This window comes from Cebidichthys violaceus, unplaced genomic scaffold (genome assembly GCF_023349555.1).
Source record: "Cebidichthys violaceus isolate CVI_PGR_0920_01 unplaced genomic scaffold, fCebVio1.0.p SCAF_22, whole genome shotgun sequence".
In the NCBI taxonomy this organism is placed as follows: Eukaryota; Metazoa; Chordata; class Actinopteri; order Perciformes; family Stichaeidae; genus Cebidichthys; species Cebidichthys violaceus.
The window spans coordinates 2,354,440-2,366,591 of NW_027176395.1; the positions used below are offsets into that span (position 1 = coordinate 2,354,440).

Below are 12,152 nucleotides of genomic sequence, written 5' to 3' on the forward strand. Positions count from 1 at the left end.
AACAATCCGTTAATTGCAGCCCTAGTCTGTTTTACTGTGGATGACACACCATGAAATAAACACTCAGTCGCCAGTTTATTAGGTACGCCGAGCAAAAACTAATGGCGTCTAACACAACAGTGACGGTGATCATATCCAGTTTTGGTTGAAACTGTTTTCCAGAGGTGTTGATTCGATGTGCCGTTTCAATTGTCCTGGGTTATACTCACAGGTGTTTCTATTATTTTGTCCACCCCATTAATATTAGTGAGTGTGGACTAAATAACAGAGACACTTAATTATTTCTGCTGATATTGTGCTAACTTCTGGTAATGATATGAGTCACATTATTAGTAAATCATTTCAGTGAAGGCTGCCTTTTTTTTTTTTTAAACTTAATTTAATTTATTATGAAAATTACATGTTAAAATTTGACATTAAAAAAAAAAAAAAAAAAATCCAGGGTAGACTTAAACAAAAATTAAAAATCAGCAAAGATTTAAAAAAAAAAAAAAAGAAAAGAAAAAAAGAAATAAAATCCTTCATACATTACTGCAGTGTGTTAGGGAGCACATGCCAAAAAAAAGTTTTGCATATCAAAAATAAGTTTAGCAAAGAAAAAAAAGAGAAATACTATTTCTATCATTTAGTGATTATACTTCACTGTAGATGTGTGAAATGATCCAGTGATGCTGAACACTTTATTATCTCAGAATCAACACATCACACATAAACAATAATCGGGGCTCTCAGAAGCAATATTCTGTTAAGACTTCATGAATCTGGCTCGTAATGTCCGCCTCCCTGTGCATCGCTCATTCATTTATTCATTTTGAAACTACAGGGAAAAAAAAAAAAATATGTTCACAGCAGTGATTAAATACTGGGAGACGGAGAACCTTCGCAGTAGAAAAGGCTGAGTCATGATTAACAAAGACAAATGCTGAAGTTTTTCCTTTTGCCACATTGCTTTCACAAAAACGAATAGAATAAATCATTTGTCAAAGTAAATATCTTTACTCGTAACCTGCTAGAGTTTGGTAAATATTGATGCAAGATAATTGCTTTTATAGTTACACATAATTTCTATGAATTATATCTTTTTTTTTTTTTTACAATTTCTTTACAGTTGTACAATAAGGGTATCATTTAGTCAATCCAGACGCATGTTATTTGCTAAATTGAAGCACATTCACGACACTGTCTGGTAAAAAGACATTTCTCGATTGGTTCCCAGAGAGAAGGCAAGTGTGCTGTGACGGAGGATCACCCTCTCACACCCTCCCAAGGCACGGACCGGTGCAGGGCAGTCAGTCACTGTTGTCTGTGCTTGTGCAGGAGAAGGTGGACGTCTGTGGGGCGGCTTCATCCTCTCCGAGTCCGTCCAGCTTCAAGTCTGAATATGTGCCGTTAGATTTACGACTTTGAGGATCGTCAGCGTCTAAGAGTTCTGAGTTTTCGTGACATGATTTGACGGAAGTTTTGCGATCCACGCGACTCGTACCGGATGCCACGTGATTTTTGTTTGACTCTGGCGAGTCGAGGCTCTTCCATGATTTAGATGGAGCTTCACCGCGGTCATGTTTGTCCCCATTGACGTCTTGTGGCTCTCCGGGACAGAAAGTACTGCCGTCTGCTCCATTAGAGTCAGACTGGTCCTCCACCGTCTGCTCAGTCACGGCATTAAGAGTCGATTCCTCGCCTTCGTTGTGCGCGTTAGGAGAGGTTTTACCCAGCAGCACATGGGAACTAGAAATGTCCCCCGAAGAGCAGCTTGACACTGGGCTGACAAATCCAACAAAGTCTCCACTGGAGCTGAAACGAAGACCTTGGACAGCGTCCCTGCCAGCATCAGCCGGTTGGTCTTTATCTCCCTCCTCGAAGCTGTTAGTCTCCTCCTGCCGCTCGGTGGGATCAGGAGTTACAGCATCGCTCTGCGTCTCCGGGGACGGGCCGTCGTCGCCCTGGTTCTGATCTCCCTCTCGATGCTCAGCAGCCGGTGCCGGTGCCGGTGCCGGTGCCGGTTCCGCGTCCCTCTGAGTTTGAGCTGCCGGGGCGTCGCCTGAAGTCGGGCTCTGACCCGTGGCCTGGGTGGGCCGGATCTTTTGGTGGCACATGGGGCAGGTCTCCTGCACGTACAGCCACTTGCGGAGGCAGTTGCCGTGGAAGAAATGTCCGCAGTACGTGATCACAGCAGCGGCCATTTCCTGTGAGGAGGAGGAGGAGAGACATGTTTTAATATCAGAAGCAGTGACATATCTTTAATACTATTTATACACACACATATATATGTATATATATATACACACATAATATACTTACAATATACAGCATTTACAGATCACACATCATGTCTCAAAGAGTTTTTAATCTGTTTCCTTAGCTCTCAGTCGTCTCTGTGCTGATGTAACACGTAAATATCCTCAATGGGGATCAATAAGGTCTTTTATTATTTGATCTTTTCCTTTAAAAAAAAAAAAGCAACTTGAAAAGCTCTTAATGAGTTAATGGCAGGGCTAACGTCTGTTCTACAAATGCTCTCTGTTATTATCAAGATGTTGTGTAGCTGCTCATTGTCATGGACAAAGACAAGACGAACGCCATGAACGGGTTTGAACTAAAAACATGGCTGAAGGCCAAAGGTTCGTGCCTCGACAGCGCGTGTCGAGATGAGGCAGAACTGGAATAACTGGGTTCAACATTCTTTGAGGATTCACATATTGTTTCAGAAGTTGCTCGATGCCCCACGCGCTCACAATCTGAATGTAGAGCTGGACAACACTCTAAAGGTTTAACTCTACCCTCGCGTTGATATTGTGACGATATTTTGGGTATGAATATGTTTTTGGGGATATTGATAATGACTGTCCGCTTGGTACAAAGTCTAGTCTAACAAATTCTTACACCCCCCGGTAAAGACAAGCTAAACATCCAAACATGTCAGTTTTTATGTAGTTGTGTATCTCTGTTTGTTGCTGACTCACTCTGTGTGACAGAATGTCCTTTCAAAATAAACTGCTTGTAGGCTGCTTTGTTTTGTCGGATCAAAGTTGACGGAGAAACACGCACAAAAGAATGAATAATTCAATGTACACTTCAGTAAAACATAGACGGAAAAAAGTGAATCTTTGATATTTTAGTAAGGAAAAAAAATAGATGTTTGGTTATTGTAGTTATATAGATGTAATTTATGGCGCTGTTAGATTGCTGCTAGACCTCTCCTTTAATACAGGTGTGTACTTTAATTGTGACAAGCGTGAAGCAAGAATGTTGTTTTTGAAAAAACTAAACGCCAACAAATACAGATTGAAGCAGAATATTACCTTCATTTTCTTTATAAATATATATTTTTACTTTTGAACTTTACAACACTCTTGAGGTATCTGAAATGTTTGGATCACACAAGTCGGAAAAAAAGGAATCCAACTCTGAAAATAGTATATACGACTAATATCAGTGTAGCCTAGTATTTACCTGCAGCTGTGCAGAAATACCGGGTTTAAACATGACAAAGAAGAATAAAAAGGAGCTGCTCAGCATCGGAATGTAGATTTGGATATTGAATGTCAACATTATGAAGGAAGCTTCAAACTATTGGGTACAGCCCTTTAATTATGACACTACAACGGATCCGAAGCAAATAGGCAACAAGTCCTAAACCCCGAAACACGTGCACTGCCTGTACACGGCCTTTACGGCTTAGCGCAGACACTTCACCATCTCTAGAATCAGCTGTCCTGATGTTACAGCATGTTGCGTAGTTTGCTCCCGGTGTGACTGACCTGGAAGCAGATGGAACAGACGTCGTTGTGTTGCTGCAGCTGTTGCGCCGTGGCTCTGGGCAGCGAGTTGATCTTCTTCGCCGCTTCCTGTCTGAGCAGGAAGCTCCTCCAGCCGGACTGAGCCCTGAGCCAGACGTTGAAGTAAGAGTGGATGATGATGACGGAGGCGCCCATCCAGCTCCACTCGCCAAACAGCGACTCCCAGGTGCCGTACGCCACCACGCAGAGCGCCACCACGAACTCCAGCACCCTGCTGACGGCGTTCACCCAGTAGATCACCTCGTCCAGGCTCTCGATGGGGTCGCTGCGGAACAGCTCCACCATGAAGAGGGAGTAGATCAGCATGGTGCCTGTGACCTGGACCAGTTTATCGCAATGTTTAATGGAAGAGAGGTTTATTTTGTCTTACTTTACAGGTGCTACATGTAGAATTATTATGTGATTACAACATATTTCAATGTGATTCTAAGAGCATAAATCTCTGTTTGTAGGGGGTTCATTGCGTTGCCACAGTGTCATATTTGATACGGCCACTGTGGGGCGTCAAAGTCAGGATTTATCTCATTCTAAACACGGAGGCTTTAAGGAACAACTTGACCCAAAAAAAGGTTTTACAGTATCATGACTCCACACACTGTTACCTATCGAGAATTAGAAGTAAAGCGCAACTATTGTGGCATTAGTACCGAGGTTCCTCGCTGAGCTGCAGAGGTCCAAATGAATGCATATCTCGCTGTCTGGCTTCTCCACATTCTCATGGAAATATTATAGAATCATTCACTGACTGAAATGCCACTGATTGAGTATTTTAAGTGTGTCGTTCCAACGTATTTGATGCCAAAGTAACTTTAGAAGCTGCAGGTTTATTAGTTATTTCATTTAAAGACACATAAAGTCATACCTGAAGGGAAGTCAGCATGCAGCTAGACACCAGTATAAGGAGCCAGAAGTCCATGTGGAAGAACTGGGAGATTCTATAAGCCATATACACGGGGAAAACCAGCAGAAGCAGACACATGCTGAGGCCACGGAAGTGTTTCCACACACTCCTGAAAGCACAGAGGAAACGAGGAGAACAACGCAAAAAAAAATCCTCTGAAAGAGTTTTGTACTTGGTGCATATAAAACATTTAAGCTTCCTGCGTTGGCGTTACCTGTTGCGGGACGCGCCCAGGGCCAGAATAACCGGGTCTGTTATTTCAATCATAGACTGCAGGGTTGAAGTCACCACGATGAAGAGGATGATGCTGAGGAGGAAGGTGCGCTGCAGTGCCTCCATATCCAACAGGCCCGTCTGAAGAGCGAGCAGCAGCAGAGTGACGCCCTCGGTCACGCCTCTGAAGAAGAGGAGGTTTAAATGGTAAACACGGAACACAGAGGGGCAGCTCTTTGACTTTAGACTTGTAGTATGCTGGGAATTTCAAGTAAACAAAAAAGGGAGGGAACTTTTCAAGTAGCCCTTCCCTGAGCACAGTTACAAGCGATTAGTCTTTGGAATCACCTGCATCGTCTGCAGCCACTTGACCAACAACCGTGTTAAAAAAAGGAGTGAATGTTGGACTTTCAATCATCAGGTGGACGAAACAGAGCTCGTGCAAAAAAGCTCCAGGCAGGCTGTTAATGTAACATCTTTAGAATCTTTGCATCTTTTTTGTTGACTTCCTCTAAAGTAGAATAGAGTTAAAGATACTGCTTATCACCTACAAGCTCTCACACGGTCTTTCCTCTCCACACATCTACAAACTCTTACATCCTTATATTACGTCTAGACGTCTGGATACTCAGATCATCACAACTCTACCGACCTGCCTTCCCTGTGAAGGAGCTGTAGTTTACGCGTGTCCTCTGCAGTCAAGTCACGTTTATTTATAGAGCGCATTTAAAGACAACTACTCCTAAGGCGGCTGGGGGGGGGGGGGGGGGGGGGGGTATTTATGTATTTATCTGTTGTTCCGTCTGTTTTGTTTTTCTTGAAAATATGTAAAATAGAGATATTTATTGTATTCATACTAGCTTTTATTATTATTGTATTCGTATTACTTATAGCACTAACTGTTTTTCTTGTTTCTGTACTTTGGCTCTGAGTTATGCTCTGCTTCATGCTCTTAGATGCTTGTTTGGAAAAGGAGATGTACTTATGACTTCTGGTGACTAGTAGTTCTTTTGATTACCAATGTTGAATGCACTTATTGTAAGTCGCTTTGGATAAAAGCGTCTGCTAAATGACTGTAATGTAATATTTGCTACTTTTGGATATTGTATTTGTACCTACAGCTCCTTTAATAGAATCACCTTTGAAAGAAAAACTAACTTTTTACAAGGAGATTAAATACAATTCTGGAATGATCAAAAATAAAAACACAGATGGGGAATATAGGTAAGCAAAATCAAGTAAAAACCAGAGTGTGTATTTGTATATGTGGCCTTACAGCTAGATATGTGTGTTTCTTATATTTCTGCATCTATATCCTGTGAAGCTCTATGTAACTGTGTTTAAAAAAAAAAGGTGCAAATAAAAACTCCAAATGATTCATAACTTTTCTCCATAACTGTTGGCATTTGGCAGGTTGAAATGTGGATTCTTTGTGGATACAAACAGGTAATCTCACCTGTGCATGACGTTCTCGCTCTGAACAGCCGCATAGCCTCCCAGGTAGAACTTGCACAGGTTGAGCAGTCCGAGAGCGAGATAGGACACCACGAAGGTCAGCCCCAGAAGAGAGTACGGAGTGGCACAACATTCAGAGACGCTGTGGGGTTCAACCAAAACAAAGAAGACACTAAATCAAACACCACATACAAACGCGCGGTACGTCGGGTACACGCATACACAAAGGAATATTGATAAACCACATTATAGCGTCGCACCTCGTGAGCAGGATGAACAGGATTCCCTGATGGCTTGCCGAGGTTTTTACAGACATGGCGTCTGAGCACAGCTGGACGACGAACAGAACAAACCAGAAGACGCTGAACAGCAACGGGACGGCAAACTGGTTCCACAGGGAGATTCCCACAGCCAGGAGTCTGTACAGCTCGATCACCTGAGGGACGGGAAACCAGAGACGAGACGAGGAGTGAGAACAAAAAGCATCGAGGATAACCAGCAGATTTGTATCTTTTGTGACTGTGGGTCACGTCCTGTTACAAATAAAATCATATCGCAATACAGAATATCCTTTCTGGACCGGAAATGATCCAAACTATTTTCTTAAAAAGCGTCAACTGAAGCAGCCTCTACCACAGCCTCCTCAGACAAACAGGATGCTCCGTAACCCATTTCAGAATAAGAGTACCTCCAGCTGCAGCAGCTCTGAATAGGCGGCCTTTGCGAGCCGATACGGCACGAAGAGATGCGAGAGGAGGAACACGGTGATTCCCGCTCCGGTCAGCCCCATGGAGAACGTGTTGACTGCCAACAGCGTGGCGTGACGAGCGGCGCACAGTCTGGCCAGCAGGGGGAGCATGTGAGCGGAGAACAACCACACCTTTCTGGTCTTCATCAGGAAGGCACACAGCGTGCTGAGGATAATCTGACCTGAACAGGAAGTAACATCACCACCACCGTAAAGCTTTTACTACTATATCAAATTGTGTGTTCATGAGAGCTGATATAATAACAATTTGCTCATACTAAAGGAGCCTCAAAGCTTTTTGGTTTCAGGACTCACTCGTCATTGCAGAGACGAATCTGTTGAAGGCCAGAGAATCGAGGTACACTGCTCCTTCATAACCGTACTGCAGCTCCGCGTGAACATAATCCCTGCGAAATTTACATAAAAAAAACCAAACAGGTTTATATTTATACATTTCGTTTTGTGCCATGGAGAGAACACACAGTTGTCTGAGTTGTTTTCTTACGTAGCGTTAGCTTATTTCTAACGTATTTTCATTCATGTAGTCATTCATTTCTGTCCAAATAAGGAACGTTTTCTCTTCTTATAGTAACAAGCATGAAGCCTCTAAAGATACTGTACCACTGTTTGTTCTCACGTTACAACACACGATACAGTACTCCGTCTTCTAAAATTAAATATCAGGCTGACGGAAACTGGATACACAGAGAGACGGGCCCAGAGCCTACAGACAAGCCTTGTCAGCAGCAGTAGTAGCAGTAGTAGTAGTAGTAGTAGTAGTAGTAGTAGTAGTAGTACTCACTTGGAAATCTGATGCCCCATGTACAGGAGAAGAGCAGCGAGGATGTGGAGGTAGAGCGTCACAATGTGTCTCAACGGCAAAACCAACACCACCACGTTTATCAGGTGACCTGAGAGACAAATGGAAATGTTCACGTTCTGTTTTCTGGGGAAGCAAAGAGTGACGATATCAGCAGATACTACGAGTATCTTCACTCTGATATCATCAGATCTGGGGTATTTTGCAATTTCTGAAAGTCTATATATATATATATCTATCAGATATATCAGATAGATATATATATATATATATATATATATATATATATATATATATATCTGATGCTGACCACGAACTTGGCATGGTTCTACACCACAGAAGAAAGAAAGTAAAACATGCTTTACACAGAAACAGAATAGATACGCTGCTTTAACACCTTTTCTGCGTTGTGATCTTGTGTAAATTGTTTATAGATACCTATAGAATAATGAATGGAAAGTGTCCTCTGTTCATAGAGTCTTTTCAATACGTCAGCGTCTGTCAAAAGCAACATTTGTAGATATACTAAATAACTTCGGTCACCACGTAAAACACAGTTTAAAACTATTTATTTTTCTGTTTTATTTAACTCACAGTTGACTGACAACGCCTGTCTTTGTCACCAATACAAACATAATGTCCAGAATCCAAATGCAGCAATTAAAAAAAATCTGAAATTTTTTAAATTCCACGTATTTATCAGTCTGTAGTTCTGATTTAACCATATGTTCTAAGTTTTAGGTTATTCTTTGATTAGTCCACACAAATACTTGTTGTTTTCTTTCAGGATGTAGTTTATTTGAAGGTAATACCTGGAAACTGCCTTTAGACCATCATAGGAGACTAAAGCCCTCAGTGAACCCTACACTACAGTCTTTCTTCTTCACCAGACTTTAAGTGAAATGGAAAATAAATGGGACAGACGTAAGACCTCACTGCAGCCTTTCAGCATGCAGCACTGAGGACTCAATGCCTCATATTTTAGCAGCTCAAGCCTGATCAAAAACAAGTGTAAAAGTGTCAATAAGTGCAATTCTCATTATCTGATCATGTGCATTCTTACCAAAGTAGTACATGTTCCAGATGACGTATTTGTATTTGAAGAGCATGTCTTCGTTTTTGGCCTTGAGGTGCTCCGTTAAGCCTTCGATGTCACATTTATACAGCAGGTCCAGCACCAGTATGCTCGGCACCCTGAGGACGACGTTGGCCAACTCTTCCAGACGAGGCATCTTTGACACAACTCTGTTTCTGCTTCTTTTTTGTTGGGAGGGGGTGGGGGAGGGATGTGTGAGCAGACAGCTTGTCTGTGTGTGTGTGTGTATGTGTGTGTGTGCGTGTGTGTGTGTGTCACATGCTGTTAGCTGTCTCACTGCTTTGCTCGTCTTCTTGTCATCTGAAAGAAACACACAAAACCTCACTGGTTAATTAGTACCCAGATCTGTGAGCACTAGAATGTAACTGCACCGTACTGTCCTCTGTCTGTCTGTCTGTCTGTTGTCACCTGTCTGTCTGTTGTCACCTGTCTGTCTGTTGTCACGTCTGTCTGCCTGTTGTCACCTGTCTGCCTGTTGTCACGTCTGTCTGCCTGTTGTCACCTGTCTGCCTGTTGTCACCTGTCTGTCTGTTGTCACCTGTCTGTCTGTTGTCACGTCTGTCTGTTGTCACGTCTGTCTGCCTGTTGTCACCTGTCTGTCTGTTGTCACGTCTGTCTGCCTGTTGTCACGTCTGTCTGTCTGTTGTCTGTCTGTTGTCACGTATGTCTGTCTGTTGTCGCCTGTCTGTTGTCACCTGTCTGTCAGTTGTCACGTCTGTCTGTCTGTTGTCACCTGTCTGTCTGTCTGTCTGTCTGTTTGTTGTCACGTATGTCTGTCTGTTGTCGCCTGTCTGTTGTCACCTGTCTGTTGTCTGTCTGTCTGTTGTCACCTGTCTGTCTGTCTGTCTCAAAATTGCCGGTCGACCCTCATCTACCTGCATGCATGTCTTTTATTGTTTAGCTGTGTCTGACTGACTTATATAATTAACATACTCTGCATGCTTTTATGTTTTGAGCCTCTGACATGGATGTTTTTAAGTGTCTAACAATGCAGCATAATCTTGTAACAATTTAGCATAATCCTGTCTTTAGTCCACGTTTCTACTTAACATAGTTGTCCCTCATTGTATTTGCTTTGTGTGTGTTGAATGTCAGAGCCTCTGTGTTGCATGTCTTGTTAGTACATGACAATATAAGAGTCTCCTGAATGATGATACTACTTATATTAATATTCTCACTTCTTTCATTGTTTCTGCACGCATTGTAAAGGGTCAATATTGCATAACTTTGTAAATGTAATCTTATATTCTGTTCTTAGAGAATGCTAGAGAGGTTAGCTGGTGGATTTAAACGACACACATCGTTTACGTAGCTAGGAGTGGATGAAATGGGAGTATTTCACTTACTTTACACGCTGACGGACACCACAGACCAACAGCCGTTCGCTAGCTACTTCCTGTTGCTGTCGGTTAGCTTTCGCAGCGACCAGCAACATGTTTTCATTTCACGAAACTAAATCTTTCACGTTTTCGAGGAAAATATCTCTGCGCCTCGATGACAGTTAGAAACATCCTGAATGCAACGGGTTCAATTAAATGGCTGAAATGAAACGATAAGAGGACGAGTAGAGAGACTTCAAATGCAATGTTGTGATTCCACTCGCTTGCGTGGCCATTTTTCCGTGTACGCGTCACTGCAAAATGCACCAATCAGGTGCAGGTATTCTCGATTTCAAAATAAAATTCAGTTTTTTTTGGCATACTACTACTTTTATTACTACTACTGCTCCAACTACTACTAATAATATATAACATGGTGTAACGTAGACTTTCACTTCACTATCACTATTTTGCCACTTTATATTGTCGTTCACCTCCATATACAAAGAAATTGAATACACTTAAAGTTATTGTTTACTTAGTCTTTAATGGGTCTAAAGCAAAAAATGTTGGAAACCAATGTAGTTGTGGAGGGTGCAGTAATTATGTCACAAAATACTGAAAACTAGAGTCACAGCTATCAATGTCACATATCTATTTTCTTCTTCTCTTGTAATTTCCATGATTAGATTGAATGAATGAAGAAGAGAACATAATGAGGTACGATAGATTTCCCAGAACAAATAGTTTCTGTCATGGCTTGCTCTTTATAGCCATGACATTTGGCTATTACGTGCAGCAGCACTGATAGCATTTCAGCTGATTAATATAAGAAAAAGAGCATTTCCTGTAAGTGAGAGGCTCTCTGCTCTGTTATCTGCATATCAAAAGGAAGCGGTTACTCATGTTGTGTCTATTTGATTCCACAAAGACATCGTCTCCTAAATAAAAACTCTTAAACTTCAGACGTGAAATCAACATTTTACCATACCTTCTTCAGTTGATGATTTTATGGCCTTGGCAAATGATTGACGTTCTTAAAAAAATAAAACTCCTCCAGAGTAAAATCATGCATATAACTTCCTCCCAAAAACCCTGCCATGTACAATATTTGCAGGCCATTTATAACGCTATAACTTCTTACATTAACAAACTAAATAAGAGCATAAGTATGCAACATTATGAGATGTTTACACTCTGTTTAATGCTGTCATATGTTTTGTATTTAATTTACTACTGGAATTAAGCTGGTTTGGATCAGAAGTTTGGAATATTTCCACAGAACTTTGTGGCTGAAGAGAATATCATTAACACACTGTCAGAGAGACTGACAGCTGAGTCAAACCTGGGAACACAAACAAGACAAAGCCTCACTGTATAGACTGTTTGTGTTTACATGCTTACAGACCACCTGGGAACACGTCACATGCAACTTAGAGAGTAAACTCCTTGTTTCTCTTAATGCCGTCTTGCTTTGCAACATTATTCATTTTACCAGATGTTGACAGCCAAGTGACTAAAAGCCGCAGCTCATGACTGTTCGACTTGAATACGACACAGATGTGAAGGTTTGCTGGCGATTTAAAAAGATGTGGTTTAGGTGGAAGTAGAAAAACAGGGGTGTGATGTTTTTCATTTAAAATAATCTGTGCTTTTCAGTTGTTGTAATAAATCTCAACTCGCCTCTCCAGACCAACAGACAGAACAATTTGGTACAGATGTATCAACAATCACTGAGGATTTATTGACTGTCTGGTTCTTATATTGTTATTTGGGTGGTTAACACTGTTTCAGATGTTT

General features: G+C 41.7%; 1 protein-coding gene across 1 annotated transcript; it reads right to left on the reverse strand.

Moving 5' to 3' along the window:
* Window positions 1-215: 215 nt before the first annotated feature.
* On the reverse strand, window positions 216-10,638 carry zmp:0000000662 (RING finger protein 145). Its single transcript, XM_068718018.1, has 11 exons — window positions 10,380-10,638; window positions 9,001-9,333; window positions 7,920-8,028; window positions 7,433-7,524; window positions 7,058-7,299; window positions 6,630-6,805; window positions 6,371-6,511; window positions 4,916-5,098; window positions 4,663-4,810; window positions 3,762-4,118; window positions 216-2,186 (listed from the first exon to the last, which is right to left on the reverse strand). The coding sequence occupies exons 2-11, from the start codon at window positions 9,167-9,169 to the stop codon at window positions 1,290-1,292; spliced, it is 2,514 nt and encodes an 837-aa protein (XP_068574119.1). The 5' UTR covers window positions 9,170-9,333; window positions 10,380-10,638; the 3' UTR covers window positions 216-1,289.
* Window positions 10,639-12,152: the final 1,514 nt, after the last annotated feature.